At 41.2% G+C, this 13,534-nt stretch overlaps 2 protein-coding genes across 2 annotated transcripts in view; one reads left to right on the forward strand and one right to left on the reverse strand.

Moving 5' to 3' along the window:
* On the forward strand, window positions 1–11,835 carry ngly2 (N-glycanase 2). Its single transcript, NM_001173612.1, is given in 12 exon segments — window positions 1–636; window positions 752–891; window positions 1,151–1,326; window positions 1,520–1,680; window positions 1,976–2,116; window positions 2,284–2,405; window positions 3,017–3,185; window positions 6,105–6,250; window positions 7,119–7,243; window positions 7,441–7,567; window positions 8,217–8,350; window positions 10,899–11,835. Coding segments are annotated over 12 exon segments (2,052 nt in total). The 5' UTR covers window positions 1–151; the 3' UTR covers window positions 11,025–11,835.
* The window catches only part of LOC106582155 (collagen alpha-1(XXVIII) chain-like), a 16,791-nt gene continuing 14,755 nt past the window's right edge, over window positions 11,499–13,534 (reverse strand). The window contains exons 35-37 of the mRNA XM_014164954.3: window positions 13,258–13,442; window positions 12,545–12,818; window positions 11,499–12,416 (exon numbers count right to left, since the gene is read on the reverse strand). Coding sequence (XP_014020429.3) covers window positions 12,244–12,416; window positions 12,545–12,818; window positions 13,258–13,442 — 632 coding nt within the window. The 3' untranslated portion in view covers window positions 11,499–12,243. The remainder of the gene's footprint in view (window positions 12,417–12,544; window positions 12,819–13,257; window positions 13,443–13,534) is intronic.

Consider the following 13,534-nt stretch of genomic DNA (forward strand, 5'->3'; position numbering starts at 1 on the left):
AACTCCTGGTTCAATGCTGTCAGTTTAATTTTAATTTTTTAAATTTTTTAAATACATATTTTGCATTTACACAGCAATGACCCAAGATACTGCTGTGTGCAAATTGATTTAGAAAATTATCGACATACCGCCACCGTTGTGGAAGGCACATATGGCTTGGTTATCATCAACTTTGGTGCTGTGCTGCTTAACAGTAACGTTAGGCCTAGATGTAATTCAAATTGATGCAACAGCGAAAATGAGAGGGAGGAAGTCAACTCATAATTTAGACTACGACGAGCGTGCATTCTCACCATCTACATTTGCGCATAGTACCACCAACTTCAAATCCAAAATAACTCTTCAACAAGTCACGGTATTGGAGCCAGGTAACACCGCTCCAGCTTTCAAAGTGGTAACCCTTGATGGAGAATTCATTTACCCGCCACTTGCAGGGTTGAAAGGGCCATTGATAATTCATGCTTTTACCAACAAGTCTGCCTTTTTGGAGTGCCTGTGGAACTCCGAGTCGTCATTAACCGACTTGGTCCAGAACCTACCTGAGAGCACCCAAGTCCTCTTCGTGTCTCTTGATGACAGCTCTGTCAACGATGCCTTATGGATGAGAGATCAAGTCCTTCGTGTAGCATCGCATAGGTAGCATTACAAAAGAGCAACACAAATGTTTACTGTTGCTTGTTAATATAGAGGAGACGGGTCATTGAACTGAACTGACATATTACAACTTTCCCTTCGTGTTTCTGTTCAACAGAAAGACAGAGGTTTTGTCCAGATTGCACTTCTCCCCTGTTCCTGTATTTTGCTTGGGGAACTGGATTCCCAGTGTGCTGTACTCTTGGGGTTGTTCCGGACACAACTGTGGCCTTTCTCAGGCAGTTTTTACCTCTACAGGTAGGGAATACTCTCTATGCATTGTAGGACTGGTGCACTCATCACAGCACCAGTGGAAGTTTCATTGTCCCTTGCATTTAGATCCCAACTGTTTGTGGTCCATTTAACTTTTGTTTTTGACTATTATTATTCCATCCTGGATGAACATATTATAGTTCAGAGTTCTCAGTTATTTAATGACAGATGGGCCATGTATTTATTCTTTTCTATGTCCATTTTCTGGAAGTGATGTATTTATTGACATTTTAATTACATACAGGGTGGAATATGCCGGTGATTGTCAAGAGACTTGATGCGCGATACGATTGGCTGATGGGCTCCTGGAGCCAAATGAAACACCAGTTGATTGATGCAGGCGATGGATGTGAGCCCGCCCCCTCCGCTGCAGGTGCTGTTGCCTGGGTTTCCGAGGGCAACTGCTCCTTTTTCACGAAGGTCAGTTATGAGACAGAGAGAGGGATAGGTGGAGAGATGCGTGGAAACATTTAACTGCCATTTTCCAGGTTTAACAGAAGTTGTTATACAGTTGCCCATAGAGTTTGAGAGGTTGTGTAAACACTCACAGACTTTCCATGTGCTTGAACTCGACATGAAGGAACACATTGACATTGTTTGTTTCCGTCCCCAGGTGAAGAACATGGCCAAGTCCAACGCCACAGGTGTCCTTGTCCATGCACGTCCTGGAAACCCGATCCAGGATATGAACTGTGTGGGAGACGAATGTTCTACGCCACTAGGCATACCTGCTGCCATGGTGCATTGCGAGCCCTCTGTAGCCCAGGCCCTTAGGTAACTAACACTGACTGACTCATACAGTGTTAGGTCAAGTTGCTTTCCTCACTTAACTCACTTAGAAGCCATGCTTCCGCTAAGGATAATTGTGTTCTCTCAGTAGTCTTAGAAGGATTAGTCATGGAAATGATCTATCGACCCCTGACCTGATGAGATATGCGTGCAGTGGTCAACAGAACGTACTGTGTATGTTATTTTACACTTGTTGATTGTGAAATTCTCAACCATTAATGAATATTGGACCAAATAAAGTGAATAAATGGATGTTTATATTCTGTTCTATGTTTTGTAGATATGGGCACATGGTGAACGTGTCCTTTCAGAGTACCCCCTCTCCAAACTTCTTCATTGGCATTGACCAGCAGGGGGCACTGTCTGAGATGGGCTGGTTCCTCTACCCCTCCTTCAAGTTTATCAACTGGCAGGCCCAGTGGTAAGCAGTAAGCACACTATGGATTCCCCCAGTTTATTACAGTATACTGAAGACATCAGGAATTCATATGTCAGTATACTGAAGACATCAGGAATTCATATGTCAGGAGTATGTGAAGAAAGATAAATATTTGAATCTATTTGGTAACTGTAACCATTCCCTCTTAGGTTTGATTTCTATGAGGGGCTTCAGACTAGACTCCGTGACCCAGCCTGGGTGGTCCCTGTGTTTGAGAAGGTCCAGATGCAAGGACAGAGTGGAGCAGTAGCTACTGTGAACCTGCCTTCTGGTAAAGAGACCTCATTGTATCTCCACCAGGTCATTTACACCTACACTGAGTGTACAAAACATTAGGAACACCTGCTCTTTCCATGACATACCAGGTGAATCCAGGTGAAAACTATGATTCCTTATTGATGTCACTTGTTAAATCCACTTCAATCAGTCATTGAGACGGTGAATGGGCAAGACAAAATATGTAAGTGCCTTTGAACGGGGTATGGTAGGTGCCAAGCACACCGGTTTGAGTGTGTCAACAACTGCAACGCTGCTGGGTTTTTCACGCTCAACATTTTCCTGTGTTTATCAAAATGGTCCACCACCCAAAGGACATCCAGCCAACTTGACACAACTATGGGAAGCATTGTAGTCAACATGAGACAGAACCCCTGTGGAACGCTTTTGATACTTTGTAGTCCATGCCCCAACGAATTGATGCTGTTCTGATGGCAAAAGGGGTGCAACTCAATATTAGGAAGGTGTTCTTAAAGTTTTGTACACTAAGCATTTATGGTCGAGCCATACACTAAGTTGACAATAAATGCATCAGCTTTGAATATAATTTGATAGGTATTTAAAGGGGATCGGAATATTGACTTTTCCATTTCACTGTGTCGGTAGACATGTTGGATTTTGACATGCTGGAGTTGGACGCGTCTCTATCCTGTCCCAGCCAGCGGGATGACTCCTGCGCCCACTGGGACCACACTGTGCAGCTGTTTGTGTGCTGTGACCATTTCAGTCCCTACTGCAACATGGAGATGGGGCGCTGGATAACAGCCTTCCGCAGGTATAGTCTCTGCATTTGTTGTCACTTGACATAGATACCATGTGACATGAGTCCCCAAAATGCATTTTGACATTTGTTAAGATCACTCAAGAAGGACAAAGCTGTTCCACTTCCATTGATGCAGACGTTTTTAAAAAAAATCTCCATATCAAATCATTTATGGGTAACAATGAAGTATCTTACTGTGATTGTTTTCAATTAAAATGGTCAAAAGGAAACCCAAATAGCTTCTTATCAAGAGCATTTCTCAAAAAATGATTTTGCTAGGAGTGGTCTAAGTGAGGGGCCTAATGGGAGGAGCCTAATGGGAGGGATATGTAACCTGGAAACTAGCGGTTATTGTCAGAGAGGTTTGAAACTCTTTATTGGTCAATTAACTTACACCGCCTGGTGATGTCACCAGGCAGGCCAAAACTCCACCCGTGCAAAACAAGCAGAAATTCCAGACAGTCTTTTCAAACAGTTCTCACACTAAAAGGGTGTTATCATAATTTTCACAATTTTACAGTATTATTACAACTTCATAGTGTGGAAATATACAGTGGCAAGAAAAAGTATGTGAACCCTTTGGCAATACCTGGATTTCTGCATTGGTCATACAATTTGATCTGATCTTCATCTAGGTCACAACAATAGACAAACACAGTCTGCTTAAACTAATAAAACACAAACAATTGTACATGTTCATGTCTTTATTGAAAACATAGTGTAAACCTTCACAGTGCAGGGTGGGAAAAGTATGTGAACCCTTTGATTTAATAACTGGTTGACCCTCCTTTGGCAGCAATAACCTCAACCAAACATTTTCTGTGGTTGCGGATCAGACCTGCACAACAGTCAGGAGGAATTTTGGACCATTCCTCTTTACAAAACTGTTTCAGTTCAGCAATATTCATGGCATGTCTGGTGTGAACTGCTCTCTTGAGGTCATGCCACAGCATCTCGATCGGGTTGAGGTCAGGACTCTGACTGGGCCACTCAAGAAGGCGCATTTTCTTGTTGAAGCCATTCTGTTGTTGATTTACTTCTGTGTTTTGGGTCGTTGTCCTGTTGCATCACCCAATTTCTTTTGAGCTTCAATTGGCGGACAGATAGCCTAACATTCTCCTACAAAATGTCTTGATAAACTTGGGAATTCATTTTTCCGTCGACGATAGCAAGCTGTCCAGGCCTTGAGGCAGCGAAGCAGCCCCAAACCATGATGCTCCCTCCACCATACTTTACAGTGGGGATGAGGTTTTGATGTTGGTGTGCTGTGCCTTTTTTTCTCCACACATAGTGTTGTGTGTTCCTTCCAAACAACTCAACTATAGTTTCATCTGTCCACAGAATATTTTTCCAGTAGTGCTGTGGAACATCCAGGTGCTCTTTTGCAAACTTGCAGCAATGTTTTCTTTGGACAGCAGTGACTTCTTCCGTGATGTCCTTCCATTAACACCATTCTTGTTTAGTGTTTTACGTATCGTAGACTCGTCAGCAGAGATGTTAGCATGCTCCAGAGATTTCTGTAAATCTTTAGCTGACACTCTAGGATTCTTCTTAAGCTCATTGAGCATTCTGTGCTGTGCTCTTGCAGTCATCTTTGCAGGACGGCCACTCCTAGGGAGAGTAGCAACAGTGCTGAACTTTCCCCATTTTATAGACTTTTAGGCTTTTAGAGATACTTTTGTGACACTTTCCAGCTTTATGCAAGTCAACAATTCTTAATCTTAGGTCTTCTGAGATCTTTTGTTTGAGGCATGGTTCACATCAGGCAATGCTTCTTGTGAATAGCAACCTCAAATTTTGTGAGTGTTTTATTTTATAGGGCAAGGCAGCTCTAACTAACATCTCCAATCTCGTCTCATTTGCCTAGGGGTTCACATACTTTTTCCAACCTACACTGTGAATGTTTAAATGATGTATTCAATATAGACAAGAAACATACAATAATTTGTGTGTTATTAGTTTAAGCACACTGTGACTAAGATGAAGATCAGAACAAATTTGATGACCAATTTATGCCGAAATCCAGGTAATTCCAAAGGGTTCACATACTTTTTCTTGCCGGTGTATACTGAACAAAAATATAAACGCAACATGCAATAATTTTAACGATTTTACTGAGTTACAGTTCATATAAGAAAATCAGTAAATTGAAATAAATTCATTATGCCCAATCTATGGATTTCACATGACTGGGCAGGGGTGCAGCCATGAGTGGGCCTGGGACCCACCCACTTGGGAGCCAGGCCCACCTACTGGGGAGCCAGACCCAGCCAATCAGAATGAGTTTTCCCCCACAAAAGGGCTTAAATACAGACAGAAATACTCCTCAGTTTCATCAGCTGTCCGGGTGGCTGGTCTCAGATGATCCCACAGGTGAAGAAGCCGGATGTTGAGGTCCTGGGCTGGCGTGGTTACACGTGGTCTGCGGTTGTAAGGCTGGTTGGACGTACAGCCAAATTCTCTAAAACGAAGTTGGATTGCGGCTTATGGTAAAGAAATGAACCTTCAATTCTCTGGCAACAGCTCTGGTGGACATTCCTGCAGTCAGCATGCAATTGCCTGCTTTCTCAAAACTTGAGACGTCTGTGGCGTTGTGTGACTAAACTACACATTTTAGTGGCCTTTTATTGTCCCCAGCACCAGGTTTCTTGATATGTCACACCTGTCAGATGGATGGATTATCTAGGCAAAGGAGAAATGTAAACAAATTTGTGAACAAAATTTGAGAGAAATACATTTTTGTGCATATAGAAAAATGATGGGATCTTTTTATTTGAGTTCATGAAACATGGGACCAACACTGTTACGTTTATATTTTTGTTTAGTATATATAAAACATAGGAAAATCCCTTTACCACTTCACAGCGATTCCCTTTGGCTAAAGAAACGCTCCTGCAAATTATTTTAACAATGTTAATATTCCTCCCCCAGAGGCATTGGGCGCTGGCTCACTGATGTTTCTCCTCTGGTGCCTCTGTTGAACAATGGGAGATGTACCTTCACCATGAAGACTGTGCCTTGGGCCATGCCCTGGGTGGTGTCTCTGAGTCTGCGATTCAGCCACACAAATCACTCAAGTAAGTTATAATGCCTACATAACACGGTCACAGGTGTTAGACCGCTGCGCCACTCGGGAGTCCTAAGGCACTGCATCTCAGTGATAGAGGCATCACTACAGACCCTGGTTTGATTCCAGGCTGTATCACAACCGGCTGTGATTGGGAGTCCCATAGGGCGGCGCACAATTGGCCCAGCGTCGTCTTTGTTAGGGTTTGGCCAGGGTAGGCTGTCATTGTAAATAAGAATTTGTTCTTAACTGACTTGCCTAGTTAAATAAAAAAAATACAAATAGTAACACCTACATAACACTGTCATAAGACATTCATTCATACTCTACAATTAGCATTTTACTGTTCGTTGTGTATCAGAATTCTTCTCTAAAATATATGTATATTTTTTACAGTATAAAAAAATGCTAAGTGATGGTTAGGCAATAGGACTGACTCTTTCGCTTAAAAAACCCCAACATTAAATAGGTTTCCAATAGGTGGGTATGCCATCCTGTTGTGTACAGTTCTACTAGTGACAAAGCAATGGACAGAAATCACTCTTCTTGAGCAATTTAGACCATTTCATCCCTCTTTCATCATGTGTAGAAAAAGATGTGCACTTCCATCCTAAGCAAAGTGGAGTGTCATAGAAAATAACAGGATCTTTGCAAATTGTTGCTGGAAAGTTGTCCTGGCAAAGGACAACCCCCCCCCTATGAGTCTCGGTCACGACAGAGTAGTCATGGGGAAAAAAGTACTCCAGTATCAGCTTTTTCCTCACTGCACAAACGCAATACCGTCTAAAGACAGTATCATGCTGTATTCTTATATGGTAATAAGTAACAGGATGAGCACTTCAAACAGATGTTAGAACTAGATTTTGCTCTTGTTACAGCCAATCACTCAGACGAGCTTTACCCCTTTAAGCTGATGTCATTGTACAGTGGAGGCACCTTTGACAAGGAATACAACAAGAGATACCAACCAATCAAATTCACTGTCCCAGCCTCAACAAAAAAGGTATAATGCAGAATTTATATTACTTCTGTTTACATTTACTCATAATAAATGGTAATTGTCATATACGGCATGTTCTTACATTTTTTTAATATGCCTTTGTTTTAGTTAGTGCTTTGGCCATAATGTGGGTAAAAAGCTGCTTTACAAATAAAGTTATTATTGTAATCAGTCAATTTATGTACCATATTTTGTCTTAGGTGGAGTTGTATGCCGTAATCACAGGCCACGGGAGCGACGAGAACGGTTGTGGCGAGTTCTGCGTGACGTCACACCACTTCCTCGTCAACGGAGCATTCAATAACACCCGTATTTTTGACTCGGCAGGTGAGAAATGACTAACGTTAGAGTTTGGTCATGCAGATTCATATATCTTCCCATAGTCTGGGACAAAGTTACATTAGCATGAGGTTGTATTCCTCTGAGGGCAATTAAATTGAACCGCGGGACGATTTATTTTCGAATTGGATGGACTGGGGGGGTGTAACATTATTGTTTTTACACCGTAAGTAAGCCCAAATAGATATTGTATTTCACAATACCATAATCATTTAATACCTTGATTACATTGAGACACGGTCACATAGGTCTCTTTATGTATTCGTGGGAATACTTGAACAGATTTCCTAAATCAAAGGAATTAGCTAAATTCTTGGAAATGTGTATTTTTTGCCCAAGAACAAAACTTAGAATTTGGCCCCCAAAAATGTATTTTGGGGGCCAAATGAAATCCCTTTCAGCTGAATTTGGCCTGCAAGCTGCTTGTTGCTGACCCCTGTCCTAGGGCATTTGCCTGCTTGTTTCCCTATTCTTGTTTGAGTGAGTCAGGTGTGGGTCTTTTGTCATGCATTCCGTTCCAAACGAATGTAGATACTACCACATCAATGTATTATACTGCATTTACCATGTTTTTAATGCAGCGTTCTTTAACGATCCCATTGTCCTGACTGTTTCCTGGTGTTGTTTTAATCTCCAGGTTCAGCCCTGGGGTGTGCCATGCGGGTGGGAGAGGGGGCGGTGCCCAACGAGCATGGCACCTGGCTGTACGGCCGTGGAGGCTGGTGTGATGGGCTACAGGTCAACCCCTGGAGGATTGACATCACCACACAGGTATAGAACTATCACCAGACCGCGTCATGAATAGTTGCCCTTGCGGTTCGTCATCAGAAAGCTCTTTGTTTAGCTAGCGGTGGATACGATCGCATGCAACTTCAAATGCAGCTCATGGAAGTTAACAAACACGTAATCGGATGGTTATCGTCTGCAACATCACAGATGTCATCAGAGGATTGATTAAATCACAAATAGAGCTCGTTAAAGCCGGAAGAATAATGTAATTGTTGAACATAGCTATAGCCATCAGTCTTGCATGTTTTCACGGTCATCACTCAGTCACTGTTAAGTTTGTCTGGGTCCTGACTAGAGGTCGACGGATTATGATTTTAACGGCGATACCGTTTATTGGCGGACCAAAAAAAGCCGATACTGATTAATCGGCCGTTTTTTATATATTTGTAATAATGACAATTACAACAATACTGAATGAACACTTTTATTTTAACTTAATATAATACATCAATAAAATCAATTTAGTCTCAAATAAATAATGAAACATGTTCAATTTGGTTTAAATAATGCAAAAACAAAGTGTTGGAGACTAAAGTAAAAGTGCAATATTTGCCATGTAAAAAAAGCTAACGTTTAAGTTCCTTGCTCAGAACATGAGAACATATGAAAGCTGGTGGTTCCTTTTAACGTGAGTCTTCAATATTCCCAGGTAAGAAGTTTTAGGTTGTAGTTATTATAGGAATTATAGGACTGTTTCTCTCTATGCCATTTTGTATTTCATATACATTTGACTATTGGATGTTCTTATAGGTACTATAGTATTGCCAGTCTAATCTCAGGATGTTAATAGGCTTCAAGTCATAAACAGCGCAATGCTTGAAGCACAGCGAAGAGCTGCTGGCAAATGCAGGAAAGTGCTGTTTGATTGAATTCTTACAAGCCTGCTGCTGCCTACCACCGCTCAGTCAGACTGCTCTATCGAATATCAAATCATAGACTTAATTATAATATAATAACACACACAAATACGAGCCTTAGGTCATGAATATGGTCAAATCCGGAAACTATCATTTCGAAAACAAAATGTTTATTCTTTCAGTGAAATATGAAACCATTCCGTATTTTATCTAACGGGTGGCATCCCTAAGTCTAAATATTGCTGTTACATTGCACAACCTTCAATGTTATGTCATAATTATGTACAATTCTGGCAACTTAATTATGGTCTTTGTTAGGAAGAAATGGTCTTCACACAGTTCGCAATGAGCCAGGCAGCCCAAACTGCTGCATATACCCTGACTCTGTTTGCACAGAATGCAAGAGAAGTGACACCATTTCCCTAGTTAAAATAAATTCATGTTAGCAGGCAATATTAACTAAATATGCAGGTTTAAAAATATGTACTTGTGTATTGATTTTAAGAAAGGAATTGATGTTTTTTGTTAGGTACACATTGGTGCAAAGACGGTGCTTTTTTCGCGAATGCGCTTGTTAAATCATCACCCGTTTGGCGAAGTAGGCTGTGATTCGATGATAAATTAACAGGCACCGCATCGATTATATGCAACGCAGGACAAGCTAGATAAACTAGTAATATCATCAACCATGTGTAGTTTGATTGTTTTTTTATAAGATAAATGTAATGCTAGCTAGCAAATTACCTTGGCTCCTTGCTGCACTGGCGAAACAGGTAGTCATCCTGCCACGCAGTCTCCTCGTGGAGTGCAATGTAATCGGCCATAATCGGTGCCCAAAAATGCCGATTACCGATTTATGAAAACTTTAAATTGGCCCTAATTAATCGGACATTCTGATTAATCAGTTGACCTCTAGTCCTGATTTTAGCGTTGGCTATCCTGTTACAGATCTTTTTGGTGTGGGGATGCGTGCGCATCGCTCGAACGTGACGATTGCTTGTAAACGAAAAATGGCTTTATACGTACTTTCCATAGAAATAGAATTTATCATTAATCTATCTAATTTAATCATTCTATTTCTATGGTTCTTTCATCCTCACCTCATACTGGAATGATATTGAACTATGAAATGGTGATGTAACAATGTACAATGTTGCCACCTTCAAATTCATACTAAAGAGGCATTCCTTCACCATGTAAACAAGACCATAATACATAGTCTTTGTAAATTTGCCAGCCTTTTTTTGGTGTTTTAGCTACTATTTCTGACATTGAAAGAGATGATTCAAGACAACAGTTTTGCTCATCTTCTATCACATAAACTGCAGGGTTTTTGGCGGAAAGGTTAAGCATTCAAATTATATATTTTTTTGCTACAGTAGGCATTTGTGTCCATTAGTTTGCAGTGGAGCGCCCTTCATGAAACTAGCCTATTAGATGAGTACAGCACTTGATCACTCATGAGTCCTTGGAAAGGCACACATGACCCTCTCTTTCCAAAGCTTCAGTTACATTTTATTCATTTGATACACACACATCATGTTCATGACCACTTCATTTAATTACCACAGGCTTCATTTGTAATCCATAGATATTACAGTATTGGGGCTGTTTGATTTACTATAGTGTTTCTCCTGAGGCCTTGAATTGTTATTTCTTGTTGTCTTTCTCAGCTGGTCATGAGTGGGATTGAAGCCAATACTCTGCTCTACTTTGGCCTTTACAGTGGACAGGACCCCAATCCGTCTCACGACCCTGGCTACATTGTCATGTTTTCTTATCTGGTGTTCTACAAGTAGTCTCCCTGACAACCAGGTTGTCTTGAATGTGAATTGTAATGACTGTGATTGATGCAAATGAAAACCAATCATGATAAAATCTTTATTTTCTTATCAGACTGGCACTTCTTTATCAGACTGCCACTTTTATCCAGTAATATTGTAGCCTATTCTATGTTTGGGTGTGTCACCAACTTGCACTGTTTTCCCACTCAAGACTTTTCACTCAAGTTCGATACAAAGAAGACGTCATCTTGAATAGCTAATTTTGCTCTTCAGAAAAGTTGAAGAAGGAGCTATTGTTATCTTGCTACTTAACCTGGTCAATTATGTGTAATTACACAAACTTAGCTTTTAGTGTCAAACTTAAACTTTCAGGTGATGACAAGACACTTTTCCTGACGCAAGATCAACCACTTTCTGATCCTTCAATTATTCAAGTATCTCTTTTTGAACGGTTTACTTGCAAAGGTTGGAGGAGTGGGGGTTGGTTACATTTGCTACCACAGACACGAATGCATTAAACAGTGTAATATTTCTTAAAATGTGAAAATATATCTGGATGTTCAAATTAACAACATTCTCTTTGTTCATTTAATTAACTTTAATGAAGGTGTGCAGTATTATATACTAATATCCAGCAGTCAGTTTTCATACAAATGAGTTACTTATAGAAAAGTTAATCAGGGATATTGGTTAGTGTTAAGACCTTCTGCCATGTTTGTAACATTACTATTTAGTGTTCAACAGTGTTTTTGGAACTCAATACGCTTCGCACTGCCCTTATTACCCCATCTTGAACATGAATAAATGGAATGGTTCCCTCACTCTATACTTCTTTCAAAAGCCCGAAGTCTCATTCACTTACAGTTAGCTCCAAGAAATTAGGGAGCTTATGTTAAACCAAAGACACACATATACAGAGTTATGTAAATAGCTTATTGCCCCTGAGGGGATTCATTCAATTTAATTCAAGTTAAATTGAAATGGTGCCATATTACCACCAACAGTTCCAAGACGAGGGAATACGAATCCAAAATAATTGTGATTGAACATTTGGTCCTAAAATTACCTAGTCCACTCTTCGACAAGTTTTCTATCCCCATGTCAAAGTATTGGTGAAGAGATAAGGCACTGATACTGAAATTGACCCACCTTTGACCCAAACATATCATCTGTCTCATCAATACAATCAAGTAGATTTGTAAGCGTTCAAAACAAGTCAACAAACGTGTGTTTGTTAGAACTTCACACAGGTTTTTTTGCAGCTCTTCTCCGACTCAAACTGGTTTTGGTTTCCCTGACAGCCTCCGAACCAGAACTGGGCACAGGCGTTAGCCGTACTGTCATAGTACCACTTCACAACATAATCCCTGCAAGGCCCGGGGTCCAGAATCTGTCCACAGCTCTCATCTGGGAAAAGGGAAGAGAAATGGAGGACATTGATTTTACTTGTACTGTAGGAAATGGGGAAATATGAGCAAGGTGCTACACAGTAGTTTGAGCTCTGGAAAAGCGCTATATCCAACCAATCAAATGACCTGGTATTAAAGCATCCTGGGGCAGAGGTGGAGAGGTAGAGGGGAGCCTGGGTAGCTTTACTACGGGAAGGGGCATCTGGGTGGGGGCCTGGGGGCCCGTCATGACCACACCGTGGGTGGGGTTCTTCACCTCTGACGGAAGAAGGAACTCTGGTAGGCGCTTGAAGGGTTCCCTGTCAAAGGATGGGACCCTGTAGGTCTCTGAGTTATCTCGGTCCCCGGTCTGGGGGCCCTGTGGGATAAAGACTCTGTCTGACTCTCCTGGTGAACCTGGCTGTGTAAACGAGCGTAAAGGAATGGTTAAATGGATATATGTATTCTGTACATCTGCTATAGTATGTGATTGCACCTGCATAGGCTTGAACCTGAGTTATTGTCTATAATATGTGATTGCAATCAAAATCTTGACACACAGGTCCATGTATGAACGCATGCAAATGAACATGTGCACGTACACACACTCAATTCATGGCTGATTTAGCAGAAATACAATTTTGGGCCCAAGTTCAGACACTATCCTTATGTGGGGCCTTTTTAGCAATCTTTTGGTTATGGTGAGTTCTCTCCTAATGTTTTTCACAATATTATATTTTACAATGACATGATATATATTACTGCAAAGCTTAGTGAGCTCAGTAAAACTCAGTACATGTGCAGCCCTATTCTGATCATGACAGAACCATTATGTAAAGTGGAAGTGTTGTCATTCTCACCACCATCTGTGTTTTCTTGAAGTCTCCATTGAAATTGGGCGTGTCGGTATCAGTCCTCTCTGGGGTTTCCCTGACAATCCCAGCTTGTCCAGGGGTTCCGGGGGAGTATCTGGAGCTGGGGATGGAGCTGAACTGGGCCCCGCCATCACTCTCACAGATCCGACTCAACAGCTTGCTCTCAAGGGCTGGACGATCCAAGACAAGACATTATATTATTGGGACTAGGCAATAAGACACAGCTATGTAAAACGTACAGATATTTAGGACTGTATTTTCT

The sequence above is a fragment of the Salmo salar genome, chromosome 02 (genome assembly GCF_965601325.2).
Source record: "Salmo salar chromosome 02, fSalSal1, whole genome shotgun sequence".
Lineage (NCBI taxonomy): Eukaryota > Metazoa > Chordata > Actinopteri > Salmoniformes > Salmonidae > Salmo > Salmo salar.